This window comes from Histoplasma capsulatum, genomic scaffold (assembly GCF_000149585.1).
Source record: "Histoplasma capsulatum NAm1 scaffold_4 genomic scaffold, whole genome shotgun sequence".
NCBI classification, from domain to species: domain Eukaryota; kingdom Fungi; phylum Ascomycota; class Eurotiomycetes; order Onygenales; family Ajellomycetaceae; genus Histoplasma; species Histoplasma mississippiense.
Window position 1 is genome coordinate 2,296,313 of NW_001813979.1, and position 13,273 is coordinate 2,309,585.

The window sequence follows — 13,273 nt, forward strand, 5'->3', positions numbered from 1 at the left end:
CTTTCTGCCTCTTCTTCCTGTAATTCTTTTTTAGAAAAACTTTTCATTCCTGTTTTTCCTTTGCCGCGCCCTTCTAACGACGACGTATTTGACTTGACGTACTGCTTCATCTTTACCGTCTGCTGCTGATCTTTCCCTCTTTATCCCTTGACCTATTTCGCTCGATCTTCTATCATTTATCATTTTACCCCCAAAATTCCCCCTTATTTAGATTTAAAAGAAAAACCGCTCAGCATGGCCGTCGAACCTACATCCAACCCAACCCTCGTCAGCGGGAACTACCACGCCCATCACCAAGCCAATCCTTACTCTGCTGACGCCTACAATCCATCCCACGCTCCCGTCAACAGCATCTCCTCCGCAAATTATAGCAATAATAATCAACAACATAACAATTCTTCAGCTCCTGCTGGTGGTTCTGAACCCAAGAATGACATTCCCAAAGATGAGGTGGGATGGTTTTTTGTTGAGCAATACTATACCACTCTCAGCCGTAACCCCGAAAAACTGCACCTTTTTTACTCCCGTAAATCTCAGTTTGTCTCTGGTATGGAGGCAGAAAAGGTTACGGTTGCTGTTGGACAAAAGGTGAGCGCTGTTCTTTTTTTTTTTTTTTTTTTTTTTTTTTTTTTTTTTTTTTTTTTTTTCAAAAACAAAGTTTCGGTTTCTAAAATCTAAAAACTAATAACTTTAAAATCGTTTGTTTTAGGCTATCAACGAACGGATCAAGGAACTTGATTTCCAGGACTGTAAGGTCCGTGTCTTGAATGTGGATTCCCAGGCCTCCTTCGATAACATCCTCGTTTCAGTGATTGGTGAAATTTCAAACAAATCTGAGCCGTCTCGCAAGTTCGTCCAGACATTCGTGCTAGCTGAGCAACCAAATGGATATTACGTCTTGAATGATATCATTAGATACTTGGCCGATGAAGAGGAAGAAGCCGTTGTTGAGGAAGCGCCTGTCGAGGTCGAGGAAGCAGCTGGTGCTGTGGAACCTACCGCGACAGCTCTAGACCAGGAAACAACTCCAGAGGTTGTTGCCATCGAGCGGCAGGCAGACAATGAGACCGCGGTACAAGAAATTGACGAGAAGCTTGAACAAATTAATGGCGACACAGCTCCTACCCCAGCTGCTGAGCCGCAGCCCGTAGGTGAATCTGTAGACGATAAAGCCACTGCGCCTCCTGCTCCATCCTCGACCGCCGTACCCCCAACGCAGGCAGCCGCCCCGGTATTTCCCGAGGTCGCACCCGAAGCCGAAAAGGCCAAGGAACAAGAGCAAACTCCCGCTGTACCTACTCCAAAAGCTTCAACTCCCGTACTAGAAAAGGAGCCTGCGCCTCCCGTTGCGAAGGTACCAATGAGTTGGGCGTCCATTGCTTCCAACCGCGCTGGTATCCCGGCGGTAGCAACGCCTATCGCGGCCACCCCAACCCCAGCTGCGGCAGCACTCGCTTCTCAGAAGGCCCCTCCCCCCACCCCTTCCCAAGCTGCAGCGACGTCCGCTGCGCCAGCCGCTGCTACTCGCGCTGGAGAAAGTGAAAACCTTACCAGCCAGTCTTCAAGTGGATCCGAATGGCAGACTGCTGGTGCGGATCATGGCAGGAGACAGGGCCGCCCTCAATCCGTATCTACAGTTGGAGAGGAGAACACCCGCGGACTCATAAAAAATGTCAATGAAAAGGTCGACGCGGCGCTCTTGAAACAGGTCATGTCCCGGTTTGGAAAGCTTAAGTATTTCAATGTGAACAGACAACAGGTATGTTTCTGAAAAGGAGACCCCTCCATATTTCTATATATACATGTTCAATGGCTCTAGGCTAATCCAAGGAACGCAACGCAGGGTACCGCCTATGTCGAGTTTGCGGATGTAGCCGCCTACAAGACTGCTCTCTCCTCGAACCCCCACCAAATCGGAACCGAAGAAGTGACCGTTGAGCGTCGCCGCCCCGGCGGTTTTGGGGGGAATTCCAACTACGGTTCTAGTCGGGGAGGCTCCGGACGTGGCCGTGGTGACGGTCGTTCTGGGAGCCAGGGAGGCCGTGGCGGTTTCCACAACGATTCTGGCCGCTATACCCCTCGCGGCCGTGGTGGAAACATCACACCCAAAGGAGGCCGCACTCAGCCCCAAGCTGCGTAGAAGAGCGAAGAAAGAGGAGAGAAAAAGCCGAAATATTTCAGATTTACACATGAGGTCAACAAAGTCACGATGAAAGAAAAGAAAAATCCGGTCCCTTTTTGTCTATTTATCTATATAGGATACGTTCAGCGCTCTACATATCTCCGTTCAGCTGCCTGCCTATTTCCTGGCTAGCTACCTATAGCTAGTGATGCAGGTCTACATTATCAATACTCCTGGCACCACTCACACGCGATACACTCAGCGTCTATGACCATCAACACTACAAAAATCACATACCACAACGAACTTTTACATTCAAAGAACCCACAACAAAGCTTCTCAAAGCTCCTCCTATGTATCTCTTCCTAGCATATGTATTATTTTCTTGACTACCTCCTTTATTAAATCAGCATAAATGATATATTTTTCCCTCCTTTTCATTTTCTGTTTTATTTTCATTCTCAAATTTCATGTTTCCTTTCTTCTTCATTATTTTTCTCTTAATTGTTTACAAGCACTTTGAAAATTAACGATGTCCACCCATTTTTGTTTAATCGCATGACGCCTTTTCCTATCATTCTTCCCCTACACATTTCCTTTCTTTGACGGCATATTTCGTGTTGTTTTCTCTATTCCGTCCCGCCTCTTCTACCGCTTTCCCGACCCGACTTGCTTCACAACTGCCAACCTACGCTATGAACCTGTATCTACTCCCAACATGTACATATCGTATGCCTCCTCCGAATTTTGCGATACCAACCCAGTTCGATTGTCAGCGGCCTATGCTGCTCGCATTTATATTCTTCATTAGCGATTGGAAACCAAAATAAAGCTCCATATTTTAACGTTATGATTTATATTTTCTCTCTCTTTTTGCAAAAGCATTGTCTGTAAATCGGCAACAGGATATGTAGTCAGGATAACAGAACTCGCTTTTTTGTCTTTTATCCTCGTCACCGTCAACCCTCATCATGTTCATTATATTCTTCTTTTATTTCTACCGGTTTCCTTCCCTTATTCAATCACCTCTGTCACTACGATAAACTACTAACTCTCTTTAGTTAACTCTTTTACGCCGTTTTAGTTATTTAAAAGTTCCCGGGTTAGTTCTTTCACTGCACCCGCTTTTGGCTCTTTTCTCCTTTCCCTTTTCTTTCTTTCCCTTTTCAAATAATAATAATAAATATTCAATGAAGTAGAAGAAAAAAAAAAAAAAAAAAAAAAACCAGCACAATTTCAACAATCCTGCACAGACACACACTCACACACACACACACACACACACACACATTGTCATATAGTTGGTTAAATGATAGGATAGATAAGAATTCCTGAGGGAGGCATTTAGTAAACGAAATAATGATAATAATAATAATGGTGGTTGGTAAAATGGAAAACCTTTTCTTTTAACCCAACACACCACCACCCTACATATAAAAGTGTAAGACGCTGTTACTACTTTTTTCAGCAGCAGCAGCAGGTGATTATTTATTTATTTATTTATTTTTATTCAAGACACAGCGGACGTTAAAGAGTTCCTAAAAAGCATTTATTTCTTGGATCGATTTAATTAAATTTTTTATTTCTTCGAATAGTAAAATAGTTAACTAATCGTGCCGCGCGCACCCACACCTGATGTGGGTGCGCCACACCGTAACGATAAAAACAGCGTAACGATAAAAATATCAACTTCTTCATTAATCAATCTTCAAATATTAATATATCATCACCACCATGACCAATAAGATGGATGATATTGAAAAATGTATTCAAAATGCCATTGAAGTCTATAATGGCAATCAAAAACAAAAAATCCTACCTCTGGCGCGCAAATTCAACATTCCTTATCAATGTCTTCAAATGAGAATCAATGGAAGGAAAACATGCAATGCAAAGATTGCACTGAACAAGAAGCTTAACAAGAGCCAGGAGGATGTGTTGAAAGAGTGAATAGCTCATATGAACAGAAATAATTGCCCATCAACTGCAGAGCAAATTCAAGATAATGCAAATCTCATTCTCAAATGTCATTATACTGATTCTTCAACCTTTCTATCTGTGGTCAGCAAGATGTGGATCTATCAACATATAAAAAGTTTGAATGAGTATAAAAGAGTGAAGCAGAAGGCAATAGATCTGAAAAGAATTGTTGTAGAGAATATTAACTACATCAAAGTATGATTTGATTGTCTGAAAATCTTACTTCAAAAGTATGCATTTCAAACCTGTGATATTTATAACTTTGATGAGATTGGCTTTCAAGAAGGTCAAGAATGCAGAGAATGAGTTATTACTGCTTTTAAAAATTTAAATTCAGTTATAACTTCATCATATTCTCAAGGATTGATCACTGTGATTGAGTGTATTTCAGCAGATGGTGAGGTATTGAATCTCTTTATTATCATGAAATTCAAAACTCATTTCAAAGATTGGTATACACAAAGCAATCTACTGAGTGGATATATGATTGCGATGTCAGATAATGACTATACCAATGATGAGATTGGCTTTGCTTGAATTCAGCATTTTAATAAAGTTATTAAAAAACATCAACAAAGCAGTCATTGATTGCTGTTTCTTGACAATCATGAATCTCATCTCACTGAAGAATTTCTGCAATACTGCAATCTCCACAAGATTATTCTATATGGATTTTCTTCACATTCAACTCATATACTACAACCGCTAAATGGGATGCCATTTCAGCAGTATAAACACTACCATTCAAAGGCAGTTAATCAAGCTGCTTGATATGAATATGAGCAATATGAAAAACATCAGTTTCTATAGAATCTAGTCAACATCTGTAAAAAGATCTTTCAACCCTTCATTATTCAAATTGATTTTATGAATTATAGCATCATTTCTTTCAATCTGCAATCTATATTTAATAAATTAGATTCTAAAGTCTTTGACTGCTCTGAGCTGTAAATATATGAAGAAAATGACTCTTTTTCCTTTCAATCAAACTGCTCAATTATTCCCTTCTTATAATTATTCTCTTCAAAGACAATTGAAAAGCTATAATGTCATATTCAAGTAATAAAGAAGACAATACAAAATATGAAGAATAAACTCAATTTCAAATCACCTCATCTGAGAAATCAATTGCACAAGATTTCCCAAGGCAGTCTCATACAGGCAGAATTCAATGCTATAAGAGAGTGTGAGATTGAGAGTTACTACCTTGCAGTCAAACACTGTAGCATCAAAAATACATGTCAGCAGGTTCAAGTAGGAGGTATACTCACTGTGAGGGATGCAAATAGAAAGATCACACAACTTAAGAAGGAGGAAGCTGAAAAACAATGTTATAAGGGAGTCAAGCATGTTGGGAAAGATTTGAAGAAAAATGCCACGGAACCAACCCAACAAGAGGTTAATGATATATATGAATGTCTAGCGAATAATACTGCTACTAATCTGTACTGATGATATAGATAAATTAATTATCATAGATTAGCTACACGGTGTTGAGATATTGATTTTTGAAGTTCATATTATTCATATTTTTATCGTTACGCTGTTTTTATCGTTACGGTGTGGCGCACCCACATCAGGTGTGGGTGCGCGCGGCACGATTACCCTTTTTCTCCTTTTCTCCCTTTCTCCCTTACTCATTTTAAAACCCAGAACAGAGAATTGATGTTAAAAAAAAAAAAAAAAAATTGGGGGGGGGGGGGGTGTGAGGGAGTAAACAAAACCAAATAAAAACCTAGGAGAAATCCACAACATTAACTAACTAGTTAGTGCATATTCAGCGATTAGCTATTGTTCATATCAGAGACCAAACCAACCACACAGCAAAACAAATGGCACAGGAATTAAAGAAGAAAAAAACGCGGAAATGAAAACGAAAGAAGAAACAGGAAAGCCAAAAAAAAAAAAAAAAAAAAGAAAAAGAACACACACAAGCAAAAGAGCAAAAACCAACAAGGTTATTATTAGAAGCCAGATGAACTGCTGTTGCTAAGAAGAAATTGACTTGCTTGCTTTTTCACTCCTCTTTTTAACAGTTAAAAAAAAAAAAAACGCGACACGCGATTTTTGATTTTTTTCGTCCTTCTTAAATTTAACAAACGACGAGGGCTACTTTGAAGGTTTGTTGTGTTGTTTGTGTGCGTGTGTATTTCATTTCATCATTCCACCATACGCTCATGATTTAAAAGCAGGATTTTTGTTCAACAACGAAGTTTAAAAGGATGAGAGAAAAAGGACAAAGGAAATAAAGGGGAAAAAAAAAAAGACTAAATTGAAGGAAATATCTAATCAACCTCCTCCATAGCGCTCTCACCCGGAGCTTCAGCGACGACAGTGTCTGCCTCTTTCTCCTCGGAAGTCTCAGCATCCTCATCAATGTTCAAACCAAGAGAAACGAGCTTGTGAATGCGCTCCGCAAAGCCGGAAGGCTCCTCGATGGTGAAGCCCGAGACGAGAAGAGAGGTTTCGAAAAGGAGCTGGGTGATGGATTTGACTGTGCGGTCGTTCTCGCCGTCGGCCTCGACCTTCTTCTTGAGCTCCTGGATGATTGGGGATTTTGGCGAGATTTCGAAGGTCTTTTTGGAGGACATGTAGGAGCTCATGGAGGTGTCGCGGAGGGCTTGCGCTTTCATGATACGTTCCATGTTGGCGGACCAGCCGAATTGGCCAGTGCGGATGGCACAGGGGGAGCCGATAAGTTTGTGGGAGACGACAACCTTCTCGACCTTGTCGCCAAGGACGTTCTTCAGGCTCTTGGCGAGGCCTTCGTATTCCTTTTCTTCGGCTTCGCGGGCCTTCTTCTCCTCCTCCGTTTCCTCGAGCTCGAAGTCCTTGGTGATGTCGACGAGCTTCTTGCCATCGAACTCCTTGAGCTGGGTCATGGCGTACTCATCAATGGGATCAACAAGGAAGAGAACCTCGAAGTTCTTCTCCTTAAGGGTATCGAGGAAGGGAGACTTCTGAACAGCCTTGAGAGACTCGCCAGTGATGTAGTACATCTGTTTCTGGTGCTCTTGCATGCGGGTGACATAGTCGGTAAGTGAGGTGGTCTCGTCACCAGACTTGGTGGAGTTGAAGCGGAGGAGTTTGGCAAGAGCAGGGCGGTTCTGGGCATCCTCATGGATACCGAGTTTGATGTTCTTGCTGAAAGCAGAGTAGAACTTGTCGAATTGCTCACGGTCTTCAGCAATCTCATTGAAAAGCTCGAGGGTCTTTTTGACGATGTTCTTCTTGATGACCTTCATAATCTTGTTCTGCTGGAGGGTCTCACGAGAGAGGTTGAGAGGAAGGTCCTCAGAGTCGACAACACCCTTGATGAAGCTGAGCCATTCGGGAATGAGATCGGTAGCATCATCGGTAATGAAGACACGGCGGACGTAGAGCTTGATGTTGTTCTTAGTCTTCTTGGTCTCGAAGAGATCGAAAGGAGCACGCTTGGGAACGAAGAGGATCGCACGGAACTCGAGTTGACCTTCGACGGAGAAGTGCTTCACAGCAAGATGGTCCTCCCAGTCGCTAAATCAACAAAGTTAGTAACGATCACGTGATTAGAATATCCTGGGACCAGGGCATTTTCGAAGTAAACTTACTTGGAAAGAGTCTTGTAGAAGGAAGCATACTCCTCCTGAGTAATATCAGCAGGATTGCGAGTCCAGATAGGTTTGGTCTTGTTTAGCTCTTCCTCCTCGATCTTAGTCTCCTTGATTTTCTTGGTCTTCTTCTCTTTCGTTTTGTCCTCTTCGTCATCATCGACCTCTTCGACCTTGGGAGCCTTGTCGTCGCCCTCGTCCTTCACCTCCTCAGCATCTTCATCGGGAACCTCCTTCTCAGTCTCCTTGAGGACATGAAGGTAGATTGGGTAGGAGATGAACTCAGAGTGCTTCTTCACGACTTCCTTGATCTTGCTCTCATTCAGGTATTCAGTCTGCTCGTCCTTGAGATGAAGGATCATCTTGGTACCACGACCAAGTGGCTCTCCATCGGTGTCCTGGGTGATTTTGAAGGTGCCACCAGCACTGGACTCCCACATGTACTGTTCGTCATCGTTGTGCTTGGAAATGACGGTCACCTTATCGGCAACGAGGTAGGCAGAGTAGAAACCAACACCGAATTGGCCAATCATAGAAATATCCGCACCAGCAGTGAGAGCTTCCATAAATTGCTTAGTACCCGAGCGGGCGATAGTACCCAGGTTGTTGACGAGATCCTACAAAAACATCGAGAATGTCAGTTAACTGCTTCCTCGTTCGTAGCTTCCTGACAAAATCAGGGAGAGAATATAAGACTCAATTGGGGATAATTCGATATATTGGGATACATACAGCCTTGGTCATACCGATACCGGTATCGCTTATGGTCAGGGTCTTGTTTTCCTTGTCGGGGATGATATCGATGCGGAGATCCTTGTTGGAGTCGAGTTTGCTTGGGTCGGAAAGCGCCTCATAGCGGATTTTGTCAAGAGCATCGGAACAGTTGGAAATCAGTTCTCGCAGGAAGATCTCTTTGTTGGAGTAGACGGTGTTGATAATGAGGGAGAGGAGCTGAGAAATCTCAGCCTGGAACTCGAAAGTTTCAGACGACATGGCTGCAGTTGGTGATAGGATGGTAATCTGGCCAAGCTTCAGTTAGCTTCGTTTTTGAATTTTTTTCCTTTTCCCTGCCTCCGTCACCTGCTTTGCCAGGAAACTGCAACAAGGGTAAAAGAAGGGAGTAGATCTGAGTAAAACGAGACCAAGTCGATCAAGACACAGCTTGATTTTGCGTTTTTACAATATTTCTTGTGGTGGGTTCTTGTGGTGGGTTCTTGTGGTGGTGGAAGGAAGCGAGAGGGTAAACAGTCGCAGAAAAAAGCAAAACAAATGGTAATAGAGGCAACAGGAGCTCTCCAGAGAAGCACTTACCAATAGATTCCTGAGGGAGATGGGAGGGGGGTAGCAGCAGTGAGCAGCGAGAGAGGATGATCAATGCAAGAGAGAGGGAGTAGCCAAGTAGAGGAAGAGAGCTGAAGCTGAGAATTGGAGTTCGAGGAGAGAAGGAAGAGAAAGAAAAAGAGGTTGGCGGTTGAAAAAGAAAACCAGAGGAAACCAGAGAGAAGAGCAGAGAACTGCACAGAAATCTTTGGAGCCGCGCACCTGCAAACTGCCGCCCACGGTTGTCAGAACAACCGCTGGGCCATCGAGCCTTGGCGAAGCTTCCACCGCTTTCCATGGCCGTGGCCGCTGCGTCTGGCGCTAGGCCCAATCCATCGCTGGCTTTCTAGAACTCTCCACGGCAGAATATTCCCCAGCCTGGTTTCCGCTTCGGGGAATGGCAGTCTCAACACCGTTGAATAGTCAATGAATACCGGAGTTTCTCGCGCCTGGGACTTACTTATTCGGGAGATACGAGATACTGGACACTGAGAGAAGGGCGGACAAACACCAGTAATATTGATGATGGTCAAAATCAACTTCCTATGATGTACAGTAGATGCAACCCGTTGTTGCGCGGGGTCAACGTCAACCAACTATAAAATGAAACTTGAAAACAAAATTAAAAAAGCCACCTGGTAAATCGCCTTAATAAAACCCCAACTATCCAATTGCGATCATGCCCCCAGATGTTAAATTATAGAGGTGGGTTTTAACTAAAAGGATTGGTTTTTTTTTTTTTTTTTTTTTTCCCTATAGCCCCTCAATCAATCGGCCAGTCAGTTGGTCGGTGGAGTCAGAGGCGGTCAGTCACCGCTAAACGGCCCAAAATTCCATTCCGCAAACCCCTGAGATGAGGGGAGTCCCCACGCCTTAGCAACCCACAGCGCAAGTCCACCAACTACCCCCATACTTCCAATAATCTGTATCACTACCCAGCCCGTCCGCTTCATACCGTCCTTCCACCGTATCAGGCCCAGAGGATCCCCCGATGAACTCATATCCGCAACCCGATACTTAACAGGTCGGCCATCGGGTCCCGGGATTGTCACGGTCTCTCTGCCCCCGCTACCGTGGCCTTTTAGCCCCCGCGGTGCTTGCATATGAGAGAAGCCTGGAGTTTGGATTATGGGGAGGAGTGTACCGTCCGCAACACATTCGCCCAATCGTTCTGTTAGCCAGACAGCCCGCTCGCTACGGGCTAGAGATTCGTATCGCTCTCGTTCGTTTTGGAGACTTTTTTGCAAGTCCGATGCCCATTTTGCAAGTCGGATCTGGGCAAGGTGCTCCTCCCGCTGGGTATGATCGGCCACGCGAGACATGAGATACGATGGTGGACCATTGTCAACACCTGGGTATGGAACAAGGACCTGCGACGGGGAGACGGATGAGAGGGGCGATGTAGATTGAGATGGGTTCGAAGTGATTCCAGCAGGTCTGGAGATCAAAGATCCTTGTAGACGTTGACGCGCAGGGGAAATCACATGCAAATCACATGCTTGTATCAGCTTCTTCGCGGCCAGATGTCGCAGCCAGGCTATGTTATCCCGGTCAAACAGCTTTCCCAAGAGCAAATTTAGCTCCGACGGGGCTAATGGCTGCATATAATCAGGACTCATCAACAGACTTGCATCCATGGTGTCATCTTCATTGGAATTCGCAGAAGAAACAGCAAATGGTAAGGCTGGGATAGTTTCTTCATCGCCGATACTGCCAGCGAGATCACCAAACAAAAACGGTTGAACGCCCGCACCGCACGCCTGGGAGTGGAAAGATCGTTTTAGGGATTGAATTTGGCTTTTGCTGAGAAGGTCAGCCTTAGAGATCAGAGGGATAACATTGGCGACCTTGGACAGCTTCTTTATGCATGATATGTCCGCGGACATCGAATCTAGGCAATATAATTAGAATGCATGATTCTGAAAACAAAATTTTTACTTACACCGACCTTCGGAGACAAGATATAAGATGGCATCCACCTGGGAGCCACCATTTCCACTCAAAAGGCCCTGGAAATCAGTGTTGAATGAATCCAGCGCGTTTACAGACCTCTGGAACTGCCGGCTGATATACTGTATGATACATTCTGCCTGATCTTCAAGACCCAGCTTTCCACAGGATGTGTCAACAAAGCACAAGTTTCTTTCCAATACCAAGTCTCCCATACTTTTCCGCCTTCGAAGGACTCTTGAATCTTCCAGATCTGACCACCACGGTGGATAAGGCTTAGTGCTGGCATAAACCTCTGCTATCGAGGTAGCCTCTCGTACGTGGTGAGATCTATGCGATCGTTTCGGACTCGATTTGTTGGTTCTAATCCGAGAGGGCCCACGAGGGAACGGATCAACGTGTACTATATCTTCGACCACTTGAACTATAGATTTTATAAGAGATGTTTTCCCACAACCTACCAGCAAAATAGCATATCAGTAAAACCTCACACGCAAAATTAAAAAAAGAAGGGGGGGAGGTAGGGCGAAGGGTTCGCCTTTATTACCAGAATTGCCAGCCAGGAGAATCTTGAACCTGCCCATAGATTTCCCCGTTTCAGTAAAGGGCCTCCGACTGGGCATTTTGATACTTGGCATTATCAGTTGCGTACTATCCTGAACCCCAGAAGAACTGAGACTGTTATCGCCGTCATTTTCCACCGTCCCTCTGGGGTCAGTTCCCGCATACGGCATGGATATTTCATTGGTCGGTAGGAAGGATCGTGTCGAGGTTGACTTGGGGCTGTCTGGAAGGGAGACGGGCTCTTCCGGCGACCCAAGTAAGAAGGGCGTTAGGGGGCAAGATGTAGGAACATTTGGCGGCGTTCTGATGTGTTTATGTTTAAAAGGCGACGGACTCCGTCCTTCTCGATCTCCATCATCAGTCTCGGCAGCTTTAATCGTTGTTTCTATCTTCGCAAGGGTGTGGAGAGGTGACGTATCACTTATTTCTCCCTCAGGTTGAGAAGCCTGCCATTTTGAGGAATTGTCAGCTGTGGATTCTTCGAGACTCTGCACCCCATATGTCCCATCCCCTTCATCGTCTGCGGACGCAGCTTGAGAATCTTGTATATCGCTATCTCGAGCTAGGAAAAAGGTCTCAGAGGACATGGGGCGGAATTCGTCCTCTGGTCCCGCTGGTGGTGGGGATTTGCGGGGTCGTGGTAGAAAGGTATCAGAAACCACGGGCCGCATGGCTACGGGGGGGGGAAAAGCTGCAAGTAGGTATTGAAAAAGGCCACTAACACCCGCATCTGGTTGGAATACGTTAGTTGTTAGATCATGTAAAGGCAGGTGGATATAGATGATGGGATGTGCTATTGTTGGGAGAAGACGATAGATACCCAAGGCTGCAGCAACGTGGGCCGGGATGTATGACGTGTGACCCTGAATAGTAGTTAGTGGCCACTTCCTACTACGGAGCAACCATGCCAAACGCGACTCACTACCATTAGTGAGTGCGCCACACTTTAAAGGAATTCACACCGTAACGGAATTGGTATCTTTTGTATGGATTCATCATATAAACAGTACTTATAGAAAAACATGAATATCTTCAACATCATAATAGATATGAGTTCTATATTATAATTGAAGTATATACATCATATTCTATGTATATTACAGTATATTAAAATATTTTTTTCTAAATAAAAATATATCTGAAATGAAATTTGCTAAATTTATTCAAATTCATCATAGCAGATTTCAAGTAAAAGAGAATGAAAAAATTTTTATTAAAAAAAAAAAAAACTGAACATAACAAGTGACGGTTAGCTGGCGGCCGGAATGGCGGGTTTTCGCTGCTGCTTTTCGGCCTTCTGCTAACCGCCCAACCTCGATCATCACGTGAAACTATCCCCACGGCCGCGCCCCTTCCCTCCACGCACGACCACGATTTTTGAACTTCTGCATTTTCGTGGCTTCCAGTCAGTCACACTTACCCGCCGGGGGGGGAGGCGTGATTGACGCATCACTCTGGCGGTTTCGGTTCCCAGCCAGACCATGTTGTTTTCACAGCCTCGAATCGACCTCACTCACGTGATGCCGTGAAGGGGTTCCTTCCTCACCGCCTTGTACCAGAAAACGGGGGGAGCTGCCTCCATGCAAGCCCTTCAGTGTGGCTTGCACACATAGCGAGACACCATTTTATTCTCGGCCTCTGTTGTCGGGTACTAGTCAAGTTGCCCATCCTCCCAGTAAGAGAGGAACTTGATTAGTCATTCAAGAGAAACATCGAATTAATCTCTACCTGAATCCACTGGCGGGGC

General features: G+C 44.6%; 5 protein-coding genes across 5 annotated transcripts; 3 read left to right on the plus strand and 2 right to left on the minus strand.

Moving 5' to 3' along the window:
- Positions 1-234: 234 nt before the first annotated feature.
- HCAG_04683 (predicted protein) lies at positions 235-2,140 on the plus strand (the record flags this gene model as incomplete). Its single annotated transcript, XM_001540793.1, has 3 exons — positions 235-588; positions 710-1,759; positions 1,844-2,140. The coding sequence occupies 3 exons, from the start codon at positions 235-237 to the stop codon at positions 2,138-2,140; spliced, it is 1,701 nt and encodes a 566-aa protein (XP_001540843.1).
- A 1,716-nt stretch (positions 2,141-3,856) lies between these two features.
- On the plus strand, positions 3,857-4,639 carry HCAG_04684 (predicted protein; the record flags this gene model as incomplete). Its single annotated transcript, XM_001540794.1, has 4 exons — positions 3,857-4,068; positions 4,189-4,297; positions 4,334-4,388; positions 4,440-4,639. The coding sequence occupies 4 exons, from the start codon at positions 3,857-3,859 to the stop codon at positions 4,637-4,639; spliced, it is 576 nt and encodes a 191-aa protein (XP_001540844.1).
- Positions 4,640-5,340: 701 nt separating this feature from the next.
- Positions 5,341-5,607, plus strand: HCAG_04685 (predicted protein; the record flags this gene model as incomplete). Its single annotated transcript, XM_001540795.1, has 3 exons — positions 5,341-5,363; positions 5,392-5,500; positions 5,581-5,607. The coding sequence occupies 3 exons, from the start codon at positions 5,341-5,343 to the stop codon at positions 5,605-5,607; spliced, it is 159 nt and encodes a 52-aa protein (XP_001540845.1).
- Positions 5,608-6,387: 780 nt separating this feature from the next.
- On the minus strand, positions 6,388-8,685 carry HCAG_04686 (ATP-dependent molecular chaperone HSC82; the record flags this gene model as incomplete). Its single annotated transcript, XM_001540796.1, has 3 exons — positions 6,388-7,618; positions 7,693-8,309; positions 8,425-8,685. 3 exons carry the CDS (start codon positions 8,683-8,685, stop codon positions 6,388-6,390), a joined length of 2,109 nt encoding a protein of 702 aa, XP_001540846.1.
- A 1,133-nt stretch (positions 8,686-9,818) lies between these two features.
- On the minus strand, positions 9,819-12,197 carry HCAG_04687 (predicted protein; the record flags this gene model as incomplete). The annotated part of the gene is made up of 3 exons (XM_001540797.1): positions 9,819-10,903; positions 10,955-11,419; positions 11,510-12,197. The coding sequence occupies 3 exons, from the start codon at positions 12,195-12,197 to the stop codon at positions 9,819-9,821; spliced, it is 2,238 nt and encodes a 745-aa protein (XP_001540847.1).
- Between the last annotated feature and the right edge of the window lie 1,076 nt (positions 12,198-13,273).